The 24,238-nt window shown below is 50.0% G+C and overlaps 1 protein-coding gene across 7 annotated transcripts in view; it reads left to right on the top strand.

Annotated features, from left to right (window-relative positions):
* The window catches only part of CAMK1D (calcium/calmodulin dependent protein kinase ID), a 433,657-nt gene that overhangs the window by 59,953 nt on the left and 349,466 nt on the right, over positions 1–24,238 (top strand). The window contains exon 1 of one of the 7 annotated variants that reach the window (XM_084978724.1): positions 432–936. The exons of 4 other annotated variants lie outside the window; for them this stretch is intronic. In XM_084978724.1, the coding sequence (XP_084834850.1) occupies positions 770–936 (167 nt within the window). In that variant the 5' untranslated portion in view covers positions 432–769. Of the gene's footprint in view, positions 1–431; positions 937–23,657; positions 23,999–24,238 lie in introns of those variants that run through there. 2 more of the 7 variants (XM_084978726.1, XM_084978729.1) reach the window with 2 other exon arrangements.

Raw genomic sequence — 24,238 nt, 5'->3', positions numbered from 1 at the left:
CTGGGAGCTTAAGACCCGGCGTACCCTGCAGTTCCCTAGTGGCTCAGTGGGTTAAGGACCTGGTGTTATCACTGTATGACACAGGCTTTGTGGGCTCTGCCCCTGCTTGCTCTCAAGATTGGGGAGCTCAGCACCTGGTGTCCCCTAGAGTTCCCTAGTGGCTCAGTGGGTTAAGGACCTGGCATTATTGCAGGTTCAGTCCTTGGCCTGGGAACTTCTACATGCTGCAGGCATGGGCAGTGTGGGCTGGGGGAGAGGAGAGACCAGGTGTTCCCGAGCCCACATGCTTGTAACCACCTACAGTCAGTTCCCATGTTCCAGCCATTGCCCTTGGCCCACTTGATTTGTGTCTGATTTCACTGTCCATTGTCTGTGTCAGGCCATTTTGCCTGAGTTCTTCTTGATAGTTCCCAGTCATGCCCCGGTGGTTTGATTTTATCCCCTTGAAGCCAGGCGTGCAGGAAGGATTTTTCATTGATCTTTGGTAGTTAGACCACCTGCAGATGCTGTCCTTGGTTTCACGCACTAACAGAAACGGAGGAGCAGATAAATCTTCCGCTTGGTGATGAATCCTTTTAATCGGGGGTCACAGGGGGACAGAGAAGGCCATCTTTTCTGTCTCTGGTTCCCCTTGGTTTTCAGCCCGTGTCGGTAATGAGATAATTGCGCAATGATCAAAAGATCACTCCCTCGCTCTGACTGAAGGTGCCCCACATCCACAGGCGTGACCACATAATAACAGGTCTTACACGGGGACGCAGTGCCTTGGATGAGAATAACTGCCGTAGTTCAAGTGTCAGCATGCCGCTCGAACACCCAACCAGAAGGGAAAAGAAGCTTGGAGCTTCAGAGGAAAAAAGACCTTACGGATAAATGGAAAAGAGTGTGCTGGCTTCTGTTACTGCCTGACCCCGCTGAGCTCGCTTTAGGAAATATGTAGGTAACATGGTGGTTTTTGCTTATAAAAATAGGCACGATATTATCTGCTACTTTTGAGGGGGATGGCGTTATGTCCACGGAGCACGTGTTTATGATCTAGAAAGCAAGGGTGGTGTTCTGGTCCAGAAGAGAGAATCAGGGTATTTATGCACCTGCCTTGCACTTCCAGGCATGTGAGCCTCTTACACTGTCCATGGACCTCATCTCCTATTGTAAGCGTGACCACCTCCTGTATCGAAAAAAGAGGCCTCTTAAAGCCTGCCTTGTGACAAATAAATTGTTACCTCTGGCTGAGCCGCTGAGGAGTCCCAGGTACACAGCACCTCTGTCTGTCTGGAAGCATCAGTGACAGAAATTTCATCCTCTCTCCAAACAGATTGAAGCCGGCTTGGAGTGGTAGCAGGAGTGTCTCAGGTTTGGGCCAAGGAAGCATTTCTCTTAAGGTTCATTCAGACAACCGTGGATGTTTTATGCTGACTAGTGGGTTATTTTAGGGTTTGGTTTTTGTGTCACTGAGGTTAAAAAAAAAAAAAAAAGATGATCCTGGGAGTTCCTGTCCTGGCTCAGCAGTTAGCAAACCTGACTAGGAACCACGAGGTTGCAGGTTCGATCCCTGGCCTCACTCAGTGGGTTAAGGATCTTGCATTGCTGTGAGCTGTGGTGCAGGTTGCAGATGCGGCTCGGATCCCGCATTACTGAGGCTGTGGCGCAGGATGGTGGCCTGAGTGATGTGTTTAGATTTAAGGATGCCTTCTGCCAGCACCCAGATGGTGACTTGTACTCTATTCAAGTACACCTGGTAGCTTCCTGCCCGAAGTCCCCATCTGTCTTATTCAGTGTCCCTCAGTCCCCCACAGAGTGCACCCTCTGAGACTAAAGGTGTTGCCCAGCTTACCTCGCTGTCCCCTCACTCTCCCACTCGCTTCAGCCTGTACCCCACTACCCTCCATGGAGACTTTGTTTCTCAAGGTCATGGCCGCCCATTCTACAGGCACTTTCCTCATCACGTGAGTGCTTAGAGCCAAGTCCCCAAGTCCTCATTTCAAGCCCGGGTCTCCTTTGGGGGCCCTGGCCCCCATATCCAGCAGTTCCCTGGGAATCCTTATATAGTCAAATCTAGCATGCCTTTTGTGTGTGTGTGTGTGTGTGCTTTTTAGGGCCACACCCACAGCATATGGAAGGGAGTCAAATTGGAGCTCCGTTTGCTGCCTACACCACAGCTCAGGGCAACACCGGATCCCCGACCCACTGAGCGAGGCCAGGGATGGAACCTGCATCCTCATGGATACCAGTTGGATTCATTTCCGCCCCGCCACAATGGGAACTCCCCTGACACCTTATTTGGGAGGAACTCCTACGGTTATCTGGCCCATTGATTCACTTGTTTAGCAAATCCTCATCAGTATTTGTTGCTGCTGGCCGGCATGGGGCCAGCCTTAGAGAGCAGTGACCAAGCTACAGTGCTTTGCCCTCAAGGAGACGAGAAGCTAGTTGTGAAGCATGAGATAAAGAAACACAAATTAGGAGTTCCCATCGTGGCACAGTGGAAATAAACCCAACTAGGAACCATGAGGTTGCAGGTTCGATCCCTGGCCTTGCTCAGTGGGTTAAGGATCTGGCGCTGCCGTGAGCTGTGGTGTAAGTGGAAGACACAGCTCGGATCCCGTGTTGCTGTGGCTGTGACGTAGGCCGGTGGCTACAGCTGCGATTGGACCCCTAGCCTGGGACCCTCCATATGCTACGGGAGCAGCCCTCAAAAGACCAAAAAAAAAAAAAAAAGAAAAGAAAAGAAAAGAAACACAAATTAAACCCAAGGCAGGAAGAGGAGCTCAGAGCAGGAGGTGGGCGACATCCAGGAGGGGGTGTCTTGCCCAGTGCGGAGGCTTTTGGATGAAACAAAATCTAAGCAGAGGGCAGGAGGTGGGCAGGAGCCTGTCCGAGGGGAAAGATGGGCTTGGGTTAAAGGCAGGTGGCCCCCCATGTGCAAAGTGGAAGAGGAAACATGACACGGCCCTAGCCGTTGGGTGCGTTGAGTTCTGAAGCAGAACGTGACCAGAGGGACAGAGGACAGGGGGCTGCGGCGTGGGCGTCAGCGGGCAGGCCACGCTCTTTACCACCCCAACCAGGACAGATCGATGCTCTCTGAGAAAACAGACCTAAGCCAGGACTCTCCCGGACACCACAGCCCCGGGGTCACCCTCCTAACACACTACGTGAGACAGGTCACACCGCACGTGGACACGTGCCTGATGGGGTTTGAGCGCAGGAGTAACGCAAGTGGATTTGCGCTGCGGGAAAATCACGGCGGGACCCACGTGGGCAGTAAGCTGGAGAAAAGCCGACACGGAAGACGGTGACGATGTCACAGGAGAAATTCAGGAAGGGATGGCAGGGTTTACTGCGTGGGGGGGTGGGGACGGAGGGGGGTGTCAGTGTTCACCCAATGAGCTCGAGAAATTCACCCTGAAATTTACACCGTGGGAGGAGGGCTTAGAGATGGGGGTTGGGGGAGAGAGGTCGGCTAGAGGCAGGAACCCAGCTGTTAACTAGGTGTCTTGCTGGGGCTGGGAGAGAGGGATGCTGGGGCCACTGGGGGACGGAGGGCTCAGGCGGGGAGGGGAGTGGGGTGGCGAGGGGGGGTTCACTAGAGACATGTGAGGCGTGGAATTCCTGCTGGGGCTCAGCAGTAATGAATCCGACTAGTATCCATGCAGACTTGGGTTTGATCTCTGGCCCTGCTCCATGGGTCAGGGATCGGTGTTGCTCTGAGCTGTGATGTGGCTCCGATCCTGCTTTGCTCTGGCTGTGGCTGCGGCTGGCAGCTGCAGCTCCAATTCTACCCCTAGTCTGGGAACCTCCATATGCTGGGGTATGGCCCTAAAAAAAAAGATGTTGGGGTTCCAGTTGTGACTTAGTGGGTTACACACCTCACTGGTATCCATGAGGATGTAGGTTCAATCCCTGGCCTCGCTCAGTGGGTTAAGGATCCAGTGCGGCCATGAGCTGTGGTGTAGACCACAGATTCAGCTGGGATCCAATGTTGCTGTGGCTGTGGTGTAGGCTGGCAGCTCCAATTCACCCCCTAGCCTGGGAACTCCCATATGCGACAGGGGTGGCCCTAAAAAGAAAAGGAGAAAAAAAGAAAAGATGTCATGTACTCATGTACCAGTCCCCCCCTGTGTTGATGATGACAAGAAGACTTGGCAGTTCTGCATTGAGAATTACGGTTTGGGGAGTCCTGCTGTGGTACAGCAGGTTAAGGATCCAGTGCTGATACAGCTGCAGCTCAAGTTCAGTCCCTGGCCCAGAACTTCCCTGTGCTGTGGGGTGCAGCCAAAGGAAAAAAAAAAAAAAAAAAAAAAAGGAGTTACATTTTTGAATGTGTTGGTGGAAGAATTGGGAAAAAAGAAATAAGTAGAAAATTTTCTCCCTGCTATTAAAGGATTCAGGCTCTGTGTGATTGTACTGGAGCCCGGGCCATGCCAGGTATATGTCAGCTCTTTAACTTTAGCTGCTCCTGCTATTAATTTACAATTTCCTCTGCAGCACACCGCGCATGACCAGCGGTTATTTTGAGCACCGCCTGGATCCCTCTTTAATGAGCTGTCTTTGCTCTTTGGAAGAGTTGGGCCGGATGTGGCGTCAGCCCCTGACGCCGGGAAGGCCACGTCCCCCTGCTTGTCAGGCTGCTGTGTCTCTGGTTCAGAGGGTTTGGGAGGCAGCTAGGCCTCCCTCGTGTTTTAGACGGGGTGCCTGCAGGACGAGGAACTCACTCTGGATGGTTCCAGTGAGGAAACTTTAATGGAGGGGCTCCTGACAGAGGTGGGGGGCGTGTTGAAGGATCAGTGATGGATTTGGGCACCCAAGGACCAGTGCCCCCACATCCCCGGCTCAGGAGCAAAGCAAGGAGCCCTGTGAGCCCTGGAGGGTGGGTACCAGAGGGGGCTGCGGTCATGGGGACACAGCCGTCACTGGCCCCTTCCCTGTGTGGAGGGGGCAGGGGAGGGACACCCTGACCTATCTCTCTTGCCTTTCGCTCTTCTGGCAGTCACCCCCGGGAGCCTGGTGACGCCACCAGCAGGGCTTGTCCTGTGGGACAGAGAGCAGGACGCAGGGAGGTGGAAGGCAGAGCTGCGAGGGTGGAGGGAGCCAGCCTGGGCTGGTCGTGCACGGCCACCACGGAGGCTGACATCCCCCCCCTTCCTTTTTTCGGTTTCAGCACTCTCCTCCCTGGGAACTGTCACAGGGCTAGCAGGACGTTCCTGGCTTTATCACACTCACCCTCTCTCAGCCGGAAAGTTCAGGACTCTGTCTGGCCTGTTGAGCATCCTTGTGGGTGCCGGCGAGTCTCTGGCCTGGAGTCCAGATTTGGGAACTGGACCGAGGGTTTTCAGGCCATTGCAGATAAACATTCAAGACCCGGACCTGCCCGCCTTCTCACTGAAGTTTCTTCGTTCACTGTCACCGTTCTGCCCTGTGTCATCCTTCAGAGCTGCCCGTGTGTTCCTCCCATCTCTCACCTGCGTCTCCATCTCTCTGTCCGGGGCCGCCCCGTCTCTCCCGGGCTGAGCTGGATGCCTCCCAGCGCTCTCGTCTTGTTGATCTCGTCCCTCTTCGTGTCACCTCCATCCTCCATCACGGGAGCATCGCAGTGGGTCAAGACCCATCCTGGTCCAAAGCTGCCGTGGGCTTTCCCTGAGCTTCCTCGCCTTGCGCCATCCCCCCCCCCCCCCCCATCAGCCCCTGGCTCCCAGCATCCATGCGCCTCCCAGCTCAGCGCCTTGGCCGCTCTTCCCTCTTTTCTGCCTCCTCCTCCCCGAGCTCAGCTCAGCTCTGGGCCTCGTGGGCTGCTCCTCACGCAATGCAAGAGTCGCCCCCTTGTGAAACCGACCACACTTACGACCTGAACCTAGCCGGAAGCTGGACTGGGACGTGAACCCACGTGCCAGGACGCGGACCCAGCCAGAAGCCGGAGTGGGACCTGAACCCACGGGTTTGTTTAAACTAGAATCACTCACCTGGCGTCTGGACTTCCTGAAGGTCAGGTTCTTTGTGTCTCAGCGCAGAAGGAATGCAGCAAGAGACAAAGTGATGAGCAAGAAATAGATTTATTAAGATAGGACGCTTGTGAGAGATGCAGGCGGGCAGGCAAGGGGCTCTGCCCGGAGGATCAGGGGGGCTACAGTTTTATAATCCAGGAAATGTGGGGAGAGGGGAAAAGACCGGCTTCCTTATTCTTCCAAGGAGACGTGAGGCTTACATCACTGGCTCTTCCTTCGAATCCAGTAAGAGTATTTGACCCTAGGAGGTCTAGCCAGGACTGCCCTGGGCTTATTCAAGTCAGCAGAAGGGCGGTAACACGAGCTAAAATATGTTGAGTCCTCTCAGGTTTCTGTATTCGGAGGGTCTCCTACGTTCTTTTAAATTCCTGCCCGTGGCTCTAAGGAACATTATTTTGCTGAATTTGAATGCAGGCCTCATTTTGTCTTTCCCTTAATGACCTGAGGCCTATTTCATGCTTTGATTAGTGGTTTTGTAGCTGAGCAAGCCTGCTTTGTTCTGATGGCTTTCTTGAGCCATTAGTAACTTACCGTGGGCTCCCAAAGCGCCCTGGGTTTCCCTCTGTCCACAGTTCCCCGTTGGGACTTTACAGCTCTCTGTGTCACTGTCCTTCTCCATTCCTGTCACTCAGAGCATTCTTTCCTGGCCACCCAGAGTCACAGTGGCCCTTCCAGCCCTGCTGTCTCTCTCCCCTCACCTGTGACTTGACACGTGCATCCCCATATGCCTGACACTTCCCACGGGGGCTGGCACGCCTCTCGCACCAAGTTCAGGTCTGAGGAAAGGTGAGCACACAGGTGCATGTGGAAGCCCAGGGGCAGAGGAAGCTCTGTCCGCAGCCACATCTCTCCTGGGCTTTCGCCTCTGGCAAGTCCCTGGGCTGCGCGTGTGTGCCTGTTTGCATCACTTGGATTTAATTTACCGGCTTAAATTAGAGCTGCCTCGTGGGCCACAGCACAGCAGCTCTTAGAGCAAGAATTTGTCACTCCCAGTGGGGGGGGGGCTTAGGCCCCGCCCCCCTTTCCTTTCGTCTCCCACGTTCGACAGAACGTGCTTCTGCTTGCTTTCTCCTCTTATTTTTTCCAGCCTCTGACTTGCCTCATTTTAACGGGCGGACACAGCGCTGGAGATGCGCACGGGTCCTTTTGCTCTCCTGCCCTTCTCTCTCCAACAGAAGTCAGCAGCCGGGATAATCATCCAGCCCCCTCATCGCTTCAGATCCGGCTCTTTGGGAATTTGCGAGCGTTTAGAGGGGATTAAACTGATGTTGACCTTGGTGCTTGCCATCAAAGAGGAGGGATTGCTGGGCAAAGCAACATGAGGAGCACTGCCCTAGGGGCAGCCGTGAGCTCTGTAAGAGGAGCCACTGTCGCCGGTGGGCTGAGGTCCTTGCCTGCGATGAGGGGCGGTGCCCTGCAGCCCCAGAGTTTTTGCTTCTGATGAACGTGAAAGGGGGTCAGCTTGCGCCAGATCATCTAGGGTTTCCCCCAGGTCCAGGGAGCCATCACCGAGGCTCGTTTGAATTAATGACTCGGCTTTCTCTTCCTCCTGCTTGTGTCGTGAGAGTGAGGCAAGACCTTGCCCATTTTGCCAAGGAAGAAATGTTGTCCCGAGAGCCAGCCAGCCTGTGGGGACCACACGCTCCCTTAGGCGCAGAGCTGGAGCCCAAGTCCCCGAGTCCTGAGCATGTGGTTTCTCTCTTCTCTCTGGAGCGTTGCAGTCGTGGAGCTTTTGTGCTTCAGCGTGATTTATATTTTTAAATACTTTTTTTGGGTTTTGCACAACCAGTCAGGACACTGGCCTCTTTTTCTTATTTTCCAAAAGGTAGGTGCCCACCCACCTTTGCGCTCGTTGCCTTGTTACTGTGGTGGAGGAAGGAAGAGCAAATTAAAACAATACGTCTACGTGTTATAGGCGGTTTTGCGGGAAAGTTCATCAAACACGCATCTCGCCTCTGCACGATGCCACGTGGAGCCCCCAAGCTGTTTTTCATGACTGCGCTGTCTTCCCCGTGTTTTTTTTTTCTTCTTCTCATTTTAAAACTTTTATTGATGTCTAGTTGATTTACAATGTTGTGTTCAATTTCGCTGTACAGCAAAGCAATATAGTTACCCGTAGACACACATCTGTTCTTTTTCAGATTCTTTTCCCACGCAGGTTAGCACAGAATGCTGAGGAGCGGGCCCTGTGCTCTGCAGCAAGTCCTCTTGACCATCCCTGTGCAGTCGTGTGCGTGTGCCAGTCCCAAACCTGCAACATTTCTGGTTTGGGGGGCAGGCGTGCCCACGGGCTCAGCTCTTAGCTGGTTCCTTATGGAGGAGGAGAGCGCCAGGCTTGCAGTCAGTGTTGCATGAATCCGAGGCTGGGATCCTGCAGTCCCGGAGATGAATGGAGATAATGGAGAGATGTGGGGACCCCGATACTGAGTGGGGTGCAGGACCAGTCCTCAGACACCCTCCAGGAAAGCTGGTTAATCCCACGCTACCAAGAAGTGATAAATGGCCACCATCTCCCCAAGGACTGATTTGCTTGAAGGATTTAGCCACGCTCAAGAAAAGTCAGTGTGACTCTTCAGAGCACCTGCCTGACTGGTGAGGGGCAACCAGGGGACCTGGGCGGGGGGATATGAGTCTCTCTCTCTCTCCAGGAGCGGGGATGTGGGGAAATGTTCCTGCTTTAAGGCTGCTCATCTTCCTGCGTGAGCACGTCTGACTGGTCCCCTAATCTTCTGTTTCCCTGAACAGACTGCCTAGGGAAGGCAGGAGTGATGGCTCTTACCCATCTTTTCTATACTACATTTTAAGATTTACAGCCTCCTTGCTCCCGCTGAGGATTTAGAGACATTCTCTGCAGCCTTTTGCAGCTCCCAAATGTTTTTTTTTCCTGACCGTGACTTTCTTTTCAGCCGTGAGTTGGGGTTTGGAGGGTCAGGGCACCCGTGGGAAAAGACAGCCGGGAAGGCCCAGCACGTGTCCTTAAACAGAGCTGGCTTTGGGGACCCTTTGGGTCTGGCATAGGAAGAAGGATTTGCGGAGAATCTGAGCAATAGAAACTTCCAGATTCTGCAGGCTCTGGCACAGGGAGAGATGCTCACCTTTGGTGATGGTGAGAGTGAGCATGCGGGAGATTGGGGGCGCCACGGAGATGGACTGGACCTTGCCCCAGTGAGGGGGAGGCTGCCCTGGAGAGCTTCCCAACAGTGGGAAGCTTTGGCCCTGAATGCTTTTCCATCAGCTCATTTTTGTTTGCAGGCAGTTCTGTGGGTGAGTCCAAGGCTCAGTGGTCTGCAGTCTGTGTTTGTGGGTCTCTGGCACTGGGGCCAGGTTTGGAGTTTTTTTCCTTTTCCTGCAAAGGGAGGGGATGGATGATGGATGATTGTCTGGCTTGCTGGCTGGATGACGGATGGCTGGATGATAGATGGATGATGGATGGATGGATGGATGGATGGTTGGTGCCAGATGCCGAGACTTACCTGTGCTGCTGGAGATGCCGAGGTTGCCCACTCCCTGAAGACTCCCCACCGTCCAGCCTCATGGTTTCCTTGTCATCTGTCCTTGGCTCTCATTGGGGCCATGCTGACACCCAAAGAGATGGGAGCTCCTGCACAGTAAGGGAGACTCTCGGAGAGAGTCCTGCCTCAGGTCCACCCAATTCAAGTAAGTGCAAATGCCACGCAGCCACATAACATTCCCTGAGCTCTCAATGGATAACCAGAAAGAGCTGCTGACTGTGCCCGGATGCCTCCTGGGCAGGGGGCAGGAGGGACACAGATGGTGTCATATCACCAGGGAAAGACCGACAGACCACCCACCAGGCACTCAGTCAGATTTCATCTCAACCAGCTGCCGAATTACCTCTTTTGGTTGTTCTGCTCTTAGAGACGAGAGGAGCCTAGAGCTCCCTGGGCTCCCAGCTGAATGCCTTGCAGAGCCTCAGTGCTTTTTATGCCTGTCGCTTTCCTGGAGGTTTGCTGAGTGTTCTCATCACCACCAAGTACGCTTGTGTAGACCACAAGATTTAATTACCAACGATGGGCAATTGCCTTCCGCCCCTCATTTCTGGTTCCAGGTGTGTGGTGTCTCCCCCCCCCGCCCGCCCCTTTCTCAGATGGAAGGCTTTGATCTTTTTTACATTTGTTTTTTCAAACAAAGTGGTCTAGACTTTCTTCCTGTTCTCTCTCCGAATTTTGCTTGGGGATTTAGTCAACCAAAGAAGAATGTGATCTGCCTTTGGGAAGCAGACACTGATAGTCCCGCCGCGTGGAATTTTGGAATTTTGAAACGCTTGTTCCGGGTTCACCTGGTGTGAAGAGGTTTGGGGTCACGTTGTGGGTATCTCCCCAGCCTTATATGTGGCTCTCCAGGAAGCTAGCACTTTGGTGTATATTCACTGAATAAAAACCCCCAAAGAAGAAGGAAAAACCAATTATGGATTCGGAGTGTTTTGCAGACGTCTGTTATGATGGGTAATTTTATGTGTTAATTTGACTAGGCTGAGGTTATGCCCAGATTGCTGGTTAAACATGATTTCTGGGTGTTTCAGGAAGAGAGTAGCATTTGAATCAGAAATACAGGGGAAGCACACAGCCTCCCTGACGTGGGACCGCCTCATCTGATCCTGGAGACCTGAGCAGAACTGAAAGGCAGAGGAAGGGCAAACGCCCTGTCCCTCTTCTTGAGCTGGGCAGCCATCCATCCTGCCCCTGGACATGGGAGCGCGGGAGCCTTCAGACTCTGGGACTTCACCCACTGGTCCCCCTGGTCCTCAGGCCTTTGGACCCAGACTGAATGGCACGTCTGGCTCCCCAGCTCGCGGACAGCAGGCGGAGGGACTTCTCAGCGTCCACAGCTGCAGGAGTCAGTGCCTTCGATAAATCTCCCCCTCTGTGTCCACATCTCCTGCTGGTTCTGTTTCCCCAGAGAACCCCGACAAATGCAGTGATGAGCTTCCAGAACAGATGTGCATTCGAGGCCCTGTCTTGGCCGTCTCTCAGCTCCGTCTTTTGGGTGCCAGGAGCGAGCAAGCCTGCCCTGGCGAATAGCTGTGCAGAGAAGCCCGGTGTCAATAGGAAGGACTCACTGTCCATTCGGCAAGCATTTCAGGCTGCTGTGGTTCCTCCTGTCTGAGTTTCTCATCTGCGCAATGAAGGGTTGGGTCTCTTGGTCTTACGGTGCCAGAGCTGAGTTGGTCACTCACAAGATAAGTAGGAAGCCCCGAGAGTTAAGGTCGCCAAGGCCACCGCGGGTTTGATGACTTGCTGGGAGGACTCATAGGACTGAGTAGATAGCCTGACTGTGATTTGCTACAGAGCCCGATCAGCCAAAGGGAAAGGCATGGCATGAAATTTGGGGAGACCCAGTGCCAAGAGGGCTTTCCCACCGAAGTCACACAGGATGAACTTAATTCCCCATCAGTGAGCTGTGACACCATCTGTGACACAGTGTCTACTGCGGAAGCTCATGAGAGACTCGGCGGCCCACGTTTTTATTGGGGCTAATCACGTGGCCACCGCTGTCTGGCACATACCAAAATTCCAGACTCCTGGAAGGAAAACAGATGTTCAGCCTAAACCCTTTGCTCATTGTGGAAGCCTTCGCAGGCGTGGTACAGTTGTTATCCTCAGCACGAGTGGAATGAGACGCTTCTGTGGCTGCCCATCTCGGGACAGCTGGTGTGTGCATTTCAGTGACTTTTCCTTTGGAGTCTGGCCTGCCCTGAGGCCGTTCTTTCCACGGGACCCGTGATACTTCCAAAGGCCCTGGGTAATACCGAGTATTTTTGTGTATGCCAACAGAGAAGAAGCTCTCTTATTTTCTGTTGTTTTCTTACCTTGAATAACCAGCCCTAATTCGCCCCCCCCCCAAAAAAAATGATCTGTTGGAGTGTTTCTCAAATCGTCGAGCGATGGTGTAGTGGGTGTGGGCTTTGGAATCAGACGCGCCTTGACTGTGACTTCTGGCAAGTCATTCTGCCTTTTTTTTTTTTAATCTTTATTTTTTTTTGGTCTTTTTGTCTTTTGAGGACTGTACCTGCGGCATATGGAAGTTCCCAGGTGAGGGGTCCAATCGGAGCTGCAGCAGCCTGTACCACAGCCACAACAATGCCGGATCCAAGCCGCGTCTGTGACCTACACCATGGCAGCGCTGGATCCTTAACCCACTGAGCGAGGCCAGGGATCGAAGCCACAACCTCGTGGTTCCCAGTTAGATTCATTTCTACTGAGCCACGACGGGAACTCCTCACTCTGCCGTTTTGAATCCTATTTGCTAAATGGGAGAGTCCTTCGGGGTTTGAGGTTTTGTGATAATGCATGTGCAGGGCCTGGTGCTGAGTCTGGATCACGGGTGTCCCACAGCCGTCCATGGTCGTGGTTGTCAGGGGCCAGGAGCAGGGCAGGATCCAGTCAGTCCTGTGAAGTGGGCGGGGATCCTGGCTTATATATTCCTGGCTATGCTTCCTACTGCTTGTGAGCCTTCATGACTAGCCCAGAATTCACTGGTGGCTTTAGAGATAATAGCCTCTAACGGGTGATTTGCTCAGTGATCTGAACATGTGAGGACCCAAGTTAGCAAGTTTCCATCCATAATCGAAAAGTTAAATTCCTTGCGATAGCCTCAAACCTATTAACGAATACTCTTGTATAAGGGTCCTTCAGAGAAGCAGAACCAATGGGAGATCGGTAGACAGACAGACAGGTAGATAGGGAAGTAGATAGGTTGATTGGTAATTTATCATAAGGAATTGGGTCATATCGTTTTGTTTTGTTTTTTTTTGCCTTTTCTAGGGCTGTGACCGCAGCATATGGAGGTTCCCAGGATAGGAGTCCAATCGGAGCTGTAGCCGCCGGCCTACGCCAGAGCCACAGCAACGTCAGATCCAAGCCGTGTCTGTGACCCACACCACAGCTCACAGTAATGCCGGATCCTTCACCCACTGAACAAGGCCAGGGATCAAACCCACAACCTCATGGTTCCTAGTTGGATTCCTTAACTACCGCGCCATGACGGGAACGCCTTGGTTCATATCTTTATGGAGGCCAGAAAGTTGCCATGATTTGCTGTCGGTAGCTTGAGGCCCGGGAAAGCTGGTGGTGTAATTCCACTCGAGTCTGAAGGCCTGCGGAGCGGGAGAGCTGATGGTGTGAGTCCCCGTCCAGGGGCAGGGACATACATCCAGCGCCCGTGTCCCAGCTCCGTGTTTGGGCGGAGAGCGGTCACCTTCCTGGTTGCCAGGACTCCTTTCCCGCTCATTTCACTGGTCCGGGACTTAAATATTGTAATGAAATTTGCTCACTACGACTGACCTGGTACTAGGCCCGGGGTAGTGGGTCTGCATTTTTCATGCTGTACTAGGGATTATGAATCTTGAGATTTCAGCTTCTCGCCATGACCTCTGAAGTTGAGGCATCGTGGTGGAGATGCGATGGGCTTGTCCGCAGCACAGAGGATGCCCGGCTCTTCCTACCGTGCCCCATTCTGCCTCGCAATTAATAGTTCTGACTTCAGTTAAACATCAAAAAAATAGACCTGCCTTTGGACACTGAGAGTAAGTCACACCATGTTGCTTTCATTTTTTTTTTTTAAATTTTTTTAGAAAGATATACTTGTATTAGATTTTGATTTTCTATGGAATTTTCCCCAGACCTCAGTCTTCTGCTGCAGGAATCTTTCCTATCTTCCCCTCCTGTTATTATAACAGAGCCAAGCACCCTTCATGGGTGGGGGTGAGGAACCATCGTCTGGGTAGAACAGACCTCAGACACCCTTGTCTGCATCTCCCAGGAGCTGTTATCCCAAGTCCCAATGCCTGGCTGTCTGGGGACTCTTTTTTTCTTTTTGTTAAAAAAATTCTTTTTGCTTTTTATGGCCACATCTATGGCATATGGAAGTTCCAGGCTAGGGGTTGAGCTGGAGCTACAGCTGCCAGCCTATGCCACAGCCACAGCAGTGAGGGATCCAAGCCGCATCTGTGACCTACACCACAGCTCAGAGCAACGCCGGATCCTTAACCCACTGAGCGGGACCACGAATCGAACCGGCATCCGCATGGATGCTAGTCGGGTATGTCACCCGCTGAGCCACAGTGGGAACTCTTGTTCTGTGTCCCATAGGCTAAGATTATTTTTCTTTTTCACAGCTCCTTTTTGAAGTTATGTGACAGGTGCTTTCTGTGGGCAAGAAGACTGCAGTGTATCTCAGAGACCAGAACGAGTTGTTTGTTGTGGTTTAAGAGTTACCGAAAGAGCTTGTTTCTGGGTGCATTTATTCACTGGAGGCCAGACAGCAAGAGCCACACGTTTCCAAAGTTACTTTGTGACTGGGCATGCCTTTATATTTGCAGGAGGCTTTATCACCATTCAGTGGGTTTAGGAAATGAAATTGACAACGTTTAGCAGATGAAATTGACATGCCTGAACCACTCACTATGTTGTTGGCATGCCATTGAGGGCTTGGCTGTGATGACAGCTGTGGATTTTTGCTCTTAACAGTTCATCCTTCCTCCTTCCGTTAGCATCATCGGTGTCAACATCTGCTGCATGAACAGAGTTGCGGGTAGTTTGCACTTGAACCTGAGGGTGCCTGAGTCCTAAGAGGGGCCAGCACTTACTTAGATTCTCCTGCTGTGTCTTTGACACCAGGCAGACTTGGATATTTTGTTTGTCTAAACAAAATGAGAAAGAATTTAGTGGCCTGACATCTCCTACTTTATAGCAGGAACCTCTCTTTAAATCTGATGAGAAGCAGAGATGGGGCTCCCCTGACCTGGGGTTTCTTCCTTGTAACGCTTCATAAAAGTCTCTTTTAAATTATGTACTAATTACGAGGAGTTCCCGTCGTGGCTCATTGGAAATGAAGCTGACTAGCATCCATGAGGGTGCAGGTTCGATCCCTGGCCTTGCTCAGTGGGTTAAGGATCTGGCATTGCTGTGAGCTGTGGTGTAGGCTGGCAGCTGTAGCTCCAATTAGACCCCTAGCCTGGGAACCTCCATATGCCACAGGTGCGGCCCTAAAAAGACAAATAAATAAATAATTATGTGGTAATTATGAAATAGCCGAGCTGTTGCTAATTTTTTCCCTCATGCCATTCTTGTTATATTTTTGTTCTTTTGGATATATATGTATATATTTTTATTTTATGTTTAATTTAATGTGACAAAAGGCAAGCTCCTTTTCCCCTCTCTCATCTTAACTTTCTTTTTCTGTGTATTCTACTCTGTACTCAAAGATGGAAACTAAAACCTTCAAATAACCTGAGAAGCACTTGATAGTTGTCAGTTTTAGCAAACTCTCCAGAGCATAGAGTAGACTGGAAATTGTATAAGTTAAATTTTCTTGCACAATGAGGTGAAAAAATGGAAATTTGCAGTTTTTAAAAGTCATGAGAGAGAATTTCTTTGATGGCATAAAAACACAGCAGTAATCAGTCTTTGGTTTTTATTAATGAATTAGAATGCACCAGCCCTCAATGTATTTAAGCCATATGCTCAAAGGGTTATAAAAGTAGTCTTTAATAGTTATTTGCTTTTCTTAAAACTCTGATGTTTCTCAAGACGTTATACAGAAGTGGAACTTCATTCTCCTAATGTTTTATTTCAGCTGGGTCTGCGAAGCCCTTCCTTTGACAGTCACTGTCTTTAGGTGTGACCCCAAACCTCGCACATTCACCTGCAGGCAGAGTGTTAGGTCCAAAGTCAAATGATCTTGCTCTTTCAGGCCATGAAAGATGGTACGTAGGGCGTTCTTCTCTCCTTTTGTTTTGCTTTCTTTTCCAACGAGGAAAAAAGATCCAAGAGAAACATTCATCTGTTGTTGAGCATTTGGGGGACAGTGAAAAATCTGCTTCCTCCGTTTCATGTATAAGGGAGGCAGGTAGTGGGGTGAGTACAGCTGGGATTGCCCCTGTTTCCTCCAGGGGAAAAGGTGGTGAAGGAGGACTCCAGCCAGAACGAAGGAAGCCCCATGTTTTTTTTGCCTCCTCTCCATCTTTTCTCCTCTCTTTTACTCTTTCCATTTCTTTTTCTTTCCTTTTCATCTTTCCCTTTAGTTGTGAGCAGTTGTCTTTTACTCCCTTTATGCATCAGTTCATAGCAGATGGGAAAAGAGTGACACCCTTCAGGGAGATCTGTTTTGCTATGGACTCTGGAAGACAGAGCCAAAGAAATTAATCTCTAATGGTGAAATTTGGCTTGAGTAGGAAGGATATTTATGAGCAGAAAGTCTTCTCAGGGATTGTGTGTTTATAAGATCTATTTGGTATTTACGGAACGGAGGTGACACATGTCTGCTTTGTGCCGGCGCTGCTGTCAAATGTGCAGATGGATAAAGGATGTCGATCGGGTTTTGAGGACCCTGTCATGGAGGGGGTACAGGCAAGCATAGACGTCCGTAGTTACAGTACAAAATTATACTTGCCTTCATGGAGGCGTGGACCATGGGTTGTACTTAAAACAAGTCAGGCATGAGAAAGACCGTGGGAATCACCATTTTCCGGGTCTTTGAGACTTTGAGGACTTCTGAGAATAGGCTAATTGAATTAATTGTGAGAGTTCTGAAATGAAACCACACTGGCACTGGTTTAAATACTGCACGGCTAGAGTTCAGTTAGAATTAGCTTTGGTTCTGCCATTTTCTGGCTTCTTCGATGTGAAGGAGGGGCCTAGCCATTCTCAACTGTGAAATTCATCACACCAAAGTGTGGGCAAGAACGCGAAAGATGCGACTGGGCTGCAGAAGAGACAGGCTGGCCTTTGGGTTTTCAGTTTCACTGCCTAGAAGTTTCCACACATATTTTTTTAGGCAGGAGACGGTCCCAAGGTCTTTTCCTGACTTGCCTTTCGCCTTTATAACCATCGGATTTGCACCCTGCTGTCATAAAAAAAAAAAAAAAAAGCGTTCCCAGTCTTTTTAATGTAAAAACCATGAAGCATATGCCTTGACAACGGCAGAAAATTATATCACTAATTTATTTTTACTGTTCGTATAACTTTGAATTGCCTTCCTTATCTTCACGCCTGACTGTTGTTTTCTGGGCCGAAGGGAACAATGTTTTGAAAGTCGGCTCAGAGGTGAACAAATGATGTAGTCATAATAGCAGATAGAGGCCTGCTGTTGGCATTTGGTGAGTGTCAGATACTCATTTTCACGATAATAAATTTTGGGAAGGAACGCGAAGTTCCCAGCTAGTGAAAGGCTGGTGTTCTGTGCGGGAAGACTCTTGGTTTTTGTAGAGGCTTGTGTTCGTTTTTATTGCCGAAGGGAACTGTGGCCTCTGTCTTACGTTTGACCCTCCGTATTCAGCCCTCTGATATCTGAGGAAGCTCTGGTTTTTCAAGGAGCGACAGGAGCCAAGATATAAATCCTTTTTCTTTTTGTGAGCAAGGCCCTTTGCAGAAACATCCATGCCAATAATTACTGAACCCTCTGGAGCTGGGGGTTCCTTCCTTTCTGCTTTTCTTCCTTCTTGCTTCCCTTTGCTCTGGTTTTCTGTCTGTCCTTCCCCAAGGCCTTCAGATGTTGCATATGCTGTATCTCAGCTGGATTCTGGTGTCCTTGGAGAATCCAGTGGCTTCTAAGATGACACGAGATGATACTCTTATTCCTGTTCGCTTAATGGAGGGAAGGGACTGTGGAACCGCCCCAGGGACCATCCCAACAGCCACGGTCCCCAGTTCATCCTTAGACACCTCACCTTTTCTAGGATTGGTTGGTTCAGCCTGATTTTTTTAGTCTTGCATCTCATTTTAGCTTTGAAGCTGCTCCCGAAGGGTAGGTTCTTGTCTCGTCGCAGAAGGAATTCAGAAACGAGATAGACATTGAGGAAGAAAACTGAGGGTTTATTTAAGTGAGAGATACACCTCTTAAGGAGAGGCAGGCAGGGATGTGGGCAGCTGCCCTGCGTTTTTTTGGCACACTGGTCATATGGGGCATCTAACTGATGGGCAGCGTAGTCACTGGGAAGGTGGGGTTTGGGAGTCGTATTCCATAATTTTCATCCCAGCTCCACCTTCCCGAAGGGAGGAGGGATTTTTGTCCTTATTTAGTTTTATCAGAAGTGTCATGGTGCCGGTGCATGATGGGTACTTCTGATCTGCATGGCTAATTTTATTATAATGAGGGCATAATGAGCAACAGGTTACATTGGACATTAGAGATCTGCGCTCCTTTCCACCTTTCTTTGACTTCCCCGAGGGCACGTCTCGCCCCAAAATGTGTGCTTTCCTATCAGTCTGGAGGGTCCCTCTTTTCTTTATCCACCCACAGACCGTGCTGTTTGCATGGTTTCCTGCCATCTGGCCCCATGCCCCCTCCTCTGCTCTTGCCTAACTGTCTCCTCTCTAGATAGCGGGCAGACAGCAAAGGGACAAGGTTAGCGGAGTAATTATAAAGCTTTATTCAAAGTTGTCAGGACTGGAAGCGTTAGAGAGGAAGCGTTGACTGCATCCTGCTTTATTTCTTGTGCTTGTATGTGAAGACTCTTCTTTTTCTTTCCTTCCTCCCTCTCTCCCTCTTCCTTGCTTCTTGCTTCCTTCCTTTCTTCCTCGCTTGCTTTCGAAGACTTTTCTGCAGAACCTCCCAGAGCCACCCATGAAGGCCATGGCTGGCAGCTGTCTCTCACCTCGGGACCCAAGGCTGGAAGGGCAGCTTGGGCCTCTGCTGCCCAGTGGGGAGCTTCCAGATAGTTCTCTAGAGGGGTAATTGCAGAGCTGCCTAGATCTCTAGTCCATGTTTGCCTGGAGACGAGAGTTAGGCAGTGCCCAAATGATTTGAATTTTTCATGAGAAAAACAAAGTGAAACATTTTTCTGACCTTGGACATGTGGTTTTGGCCCATGGGGTAGATTTTATTTTTCTCTCTCTGTTTTCATTCTTCTGTACTGTTCTTATGAACAGCAATGAGAAGCATCCCTGGGCCATTTCTCCCAGTTAAAAAGCTGGGAGAAGTCGGGGTGACCACGCAGAAATGGAGTGTGACCGTGAGGAGCACATGTGGCAGAGTCATCCTAGGTGACACTGTCCCTAGGGCTCTGTGGTTGTAGCAAGTTTCTTGAACTCTCTGTGCTGTGGTCACTTCATCTGTAGGATGGGGACAGGGATCTCTTTGGATGTTGCAGTGATTAACTAAGATCATTCTTGTCAAACACTTGGGATAGCCCCTGGTACCTAGTTATTATTGTATGATTATACACTAATTCAGTTAGGTCGTGTTACTGTGTTATGAGAGATTCTAGTTTCTTGGTACGTTGATATGGTTGTAAAAACTTGGAACAAAGGTCTATTCTGACCAATGTTCAATGACTCTTTGGCCACTACTCGGTCATTTGGATCTGAGAGGGCCAATCTAGCAACTTATTCTTTGCATCGAAGCGCAGCTTGCCGTACTAATTTGAGTACACAGAGACCGTCCAAAGCTGAGTGGGTGGAAGCTTCTGGAAGGTTGAGTAGGTCCTCTGATGTAGAAGGTATCAAACGTTGTAAAGGGTCCCTTGTAAACCATGAGTGGAAGCCTACATGCTCCTAACCAGCTCTCCACTCACTTGCTGTGTGTACCTTGGGTCAAGAGAGCCATTCATTCATTTGCTTATTTAACTCACTCCATTTGTAACACATGCCAAGATATTTTAAAGTAAATTTAAGATATCTTGTCACAGCATTATTCGCCATAACTAAGAGTGGAAACAAGCTAGGCGTCCATCAACATTTGAACGGGTAAAGAAGACAGGGTGTTTATATGATGGGATATCGTTTAGCCATGAGAAGAAAGGAATCCCTGCCATTTGCCGCAACATGGATGGACCTGAAGGGCATTATGCTAAGGGAGCTAAGTCAGAATGAGAAAGACAGATACTGGCTGCTGCCGCTTACTTGTGAAATCTAAAAAAGCTGAACTAGTAGGAGCAGAGCGTGGAACAGTGGTTGCCGGGGGCTGGAGAGGGGGGGTACTGGGGGGCTGTTGATCAAAGGCTGCAGACTTGCAGTTAGAAGATGAGCAAGTTCTGAGGATCTAATACACAGCACGGCGGACTGTCGTTAACATACTGTGCTGTCTGCTTGAAAGTCGCTCAGAGAGTAGATGGAAATACAGCTTCTCACCAGCAGAGAGAAAGGGTAATTACGTGAGCCGTGGCTGGTGCCGGCTAACAGCGCAGAGGTCATCGTGCTACTACTGTATATAAGTGTTTCCAATCAACATGTGTCAGTTACATTAAAAGAAGATACTTTGACATTCTACCCCTGATAATACCTCCTATGGATACATCCACCCTCCCATCCTGCCAATGAAAGAAGGAAGGAGAGAGGGATGGAAGGAAGGAAGGAAGAAAGTTTCCCCATAGAACCCACATAACAGGATCACAACTAACACGCCAGTTTTTTCATATCCGGTTCATGTGCAGCTTCCCCGGCGTGGTCAGGTCCTGCACTGAATTTACTTGTGTTGCTAAAGTGGTTTTATGTGAGGAGCGAGGAGGCAGGACCGCCTGGATGGTCTCTGAGGCGTGTTGTTGGGTGTTTAATGCCCTGAGGGAATGCTGCTCCGATTTTGTTCATTGGTCTCTTGTTCTTGGAGCAGGAGGATTCAGAGTTGATAGACACCAACTATGGCCTTATAGAGCAGGGTGAGATGGAAATTTGGAAGCAGTTTGGCTCATGGGATCAGTCGAGACAAGTTAGGGTTGCCTCACACTGGCTTTGACCCATAGGTCAACCTGTAGGTTGGGCAAAGCAAGCGTTAAGCTGGTTAAATAAATTGTACCCTTGCCAGAGAGAAAGGTAGGGCTTTGGCAGTCTTTTTGATTTCATGTTTTTTGGGTCTTTTTAATTGAAGTGTGGTTGATTTATCGTGTCTGTTAGTTTCAGGTATACAGCAAAGTGATTCAGTTATACATACATACATACATGTATGTAATATGTATATATATATATTCCATTCTTTTTCAGATTTTTTTTCCATTATAGGCTATTACAAGATACTGAATCTAGTTCTCTGTGCTACGCAGTAGGTCCTTGTTGTTTATCTGTTTTATAAATAGAAGTGTGTATCTGTTGATCCCAAGCTTCTAATTTATTCCCCCCCATTTCATTTTGTTTTGTCGCTTGAGACTCTGATGTTTTATTCAAGAAGACTAAATCCTGGGTTTCTCAGCTTACTGCCTAGGAAATGCCCATTGTTGCAGATCAAAAGAATGGAAAAGTGCTGCACTGACTACCTGTTGGGTATCAGGTGCTCCAGCCCGAGGTCCCTGCAAGGGGCTCATTCTCTGCATCGTGCAGCCCCCCCCCCCCAAGCCTCATCCCACCAGGCCTGCCCCAGGCCACCGTGTTATGGGGGCGCATTAAGAACCCGCCTTTTTCCCTAAGCTCTGAACCAGCTGAGAACTAGGGCTGAGGGCTCAGACAGACGGAGGCCAAAACATCAGCTTTATTCCTGAGCAAAGCTAATTGGAGGCCTGTGGGAAGTCGCAGGGAAGGCCTTCCTACTTCTGAACCTCTGTGTCAGGCTGCGCCGGCTTAGGGGAGAGAGCAGGGGGTGGGCTTCCAGCAGGTTCCAAAGAGTAGGGTGGCGGAAGGGGCCACCCTCACCCTCCTCCAGCCAGGCACGTCCCTCCTCCGGTACCCAGAGGGAGGGACCCAGGCAGGGAAAGTGACATCAGGCCTGGGCCGTGGCCCCTTGGTCCCCTCCCCCCGGGACTAGGTGTTCCCCAGCATCCTGGGTGCCTTCTGGGTTCTCCCCTCTCTCTGGTCAGTACTAATTGACTTAGAGGGAGAAAGAGGATAAGTTCTGATCGGAGTATTACTCAGTAAGTATTGTTGTTTATACGATAAGCACTCCTGGAATGGATGTGTCTTTAAAGGAAATCCATCTTCACCATTTTGCCCCGACTCTGAATTTTTGTTGAATGGATGACTATACCAGCTACTTGTTTGCGTGGGTGGGGGGTGAGGGCAGAGACTTGAGGATGGGTGTGTGTGTGTGTGTGTGTGTGTGTGCGTGCACACATGCATGCACGTGTGTTTGGTAGGTGGGGCATAGCGGAAGGAGGATGGAGAGCTAAGGCTTTTGGGCAGATTTATCCCCTAGAGGAGATCCAGGCGTCTCTGAGGGGGTGTCCAGGCCTGAGGTCCCAGAACTCAGCTCCTCTGGCTGATGGACCTTCCATCCCCGAGTCCTCGGGCACCAGGCAGAGATGTGAGGACTTGTGACAGCACTTGTTCTGGGAGCCTCCCCCTTTCCCAAGCAGCCAGTCGTCCCTGCCTCAAGCGAGAGGGTTAAGATGAGCCATCCGGGTCCCAGGAAGAGGTTGGCGTGGTGGGAAAGGGGAGGGTCCAGTGGCTGGTAGAACAGGGGTATCAGATCAGCAGTGTTTGCTGATCGTTTACAAAGTATGGAAAGCATACCCCCCTCACCCCCAGCATGTTCTAAGAGCAGAGTATGTAGCAGGACAGGGAGTATCTCAAAAATATTTTACCCCATTCTTCTTTTTTTTTTTTTTTTAAATGGCTGCACCTGCAGCTCATGGAAGTTCCTGGGTCAGGGATTGCATCCGAGCTCGCAGCTGCAGCAATGCGGGGTCCTTTAACCCACTGTGCTGGGTCGGGGATCAAACCTGCACCTCTGCAGTGACCCGAGCCACTGCCGTCAGATTCTTAACCTACTGCACCACAGTGGAACCTCCACTCCTTATTTACCCCATTCTGAACACGTATGATGCTAATTAGCAAACCACCGATTTCCCCAAGGAAAAAAAAATCACTTCTGAGGACCTAGCTAGCTGAAGATCTAATATTACTTAATTACAGAGAGCAGAAGTGCTTCTAGTTGCCACTTGGAGAGTAAGGACTTTTTGGTTAGGATGCTAGCTGACCAGCTCGGGATGTTGAGGTATAATTTACATGTAGTAAAGTTGCCAGATCTCAAAAAAATTTTAACCCATGTAATGACCACTTAGATCAAGATACAGAGCAATTCCATCACCTTAGACGGCTCCCTGGTCTCCCTTTTCCCTGTTGAAACAACACCCCCCCCCCAAGCCCAAAGGTAACACTATTTTTTTTTTCTTTTTAGGGCCGCACCTGCAGCATATGGAAATTCCCAGGCTAGAGGCAGAATCGGAGCTGTAGCCGCCAGCCTACACCACAGGCCCAGCAACGCCAGATCTGAGCTGCTTCTGCGACCTACACTGCAGCTCACGACAATGCTGGATCCTTAACCCCCTGAGCGAAACCAGGGATTGAACCTGCATCCTCATGGATACTAGCTGGGTTTGTAACCCACTGGAGCCGCAGTGGGAACTCCAAGGTAACACTCTTCTGACCTCTGTCACCATAAGTTAGTTTTGCCTGATCTGAATTCCCTGTAAGTGGAATCATCGTTCTATTTTGTGGGGTTCATTCCTGTTGTTGCATACATAAATTATTCACTTTCCCTCTGTTGCTGTGTGGTGTTCTGGTGCATGAAATTTACATACCCATTCTACCCCTGATGGACATTTGTCTGGTTCCAGTTTGGGGCTCGTGTGAAGACAGCAGCTGAAAATATGCAGGTGCATGTCTTTGGTGGAGAAGGATGAGTGAGTGATTAACGAACTGTCCCTAGAATCCAAGTGTACAGTCACTGGCACAGGGAGGATATTATGCTGACCGTGCCACATGGTTTTAAAAAGCCTTTGAAGGCATTATGCAAAAGTGTAGTTGACCTTTGAACAGCATGGATTTGAACTACGTGGGTCCACTTATACAGAGGTTATTTTTCGCCAGTAAATACTCCTAGTGCTGCACCATCTGCGGTTGGTTGATCTGCAGGTGGTTGATCTTTGGGATTCCGAAGCATGGATATGGAAGGACCATTCTCAATTATCCTTGGATTTTCGACTTCCAGACCCCACTTGCCATGTCGTGCAAGGGTCAACTCTACATCAAACAGAGCGTCGAGTTTAGTCTCATACATGTAGCAAACTGTGCTGGTACAAAAGCAGACCATTGCTCTCATGCTCCTTGACTGCAGTAAGTATCCTGAGTTAGCGATTCGATTTCCTAAAAGCTGAGAGTCTCATGTGAATGTATGTGGTTTCCTCCTGCTTCTCTCGAAGAGGTGGAAAGAGGACCTTTTCATTAATTCTGCAGATGGGCATCATTTTTCTAGTTTTAGATTCTCACTGTGAAAAAAAAGTCATGAATTACTAAAAAACTCTGAGACTATAAACTCGTTTGGGGGGGCTGAATTGGAATGAATAAGGTTTTTAA

The sequence above is a fragment of the Sus scrofa genome, chromosome 10, assembly GCF_054392235.1.
Source record: "Sus scrofa isolate SSC_HxYL_T2T_F1_AM1 chromosome 10, Sscrofa_HxYL_maternal_Yorkshire_Landrace_v2.0, whole genome shotgun sequence".
NCBI lineage: Eukaryota > Metazoa > Chordata > Mammalia > Artiodactyla > Suidae > Sus > Sus scrofa.
This window is presented reverse-complemented; position numbering and strand designations above follow the sequence as displayed.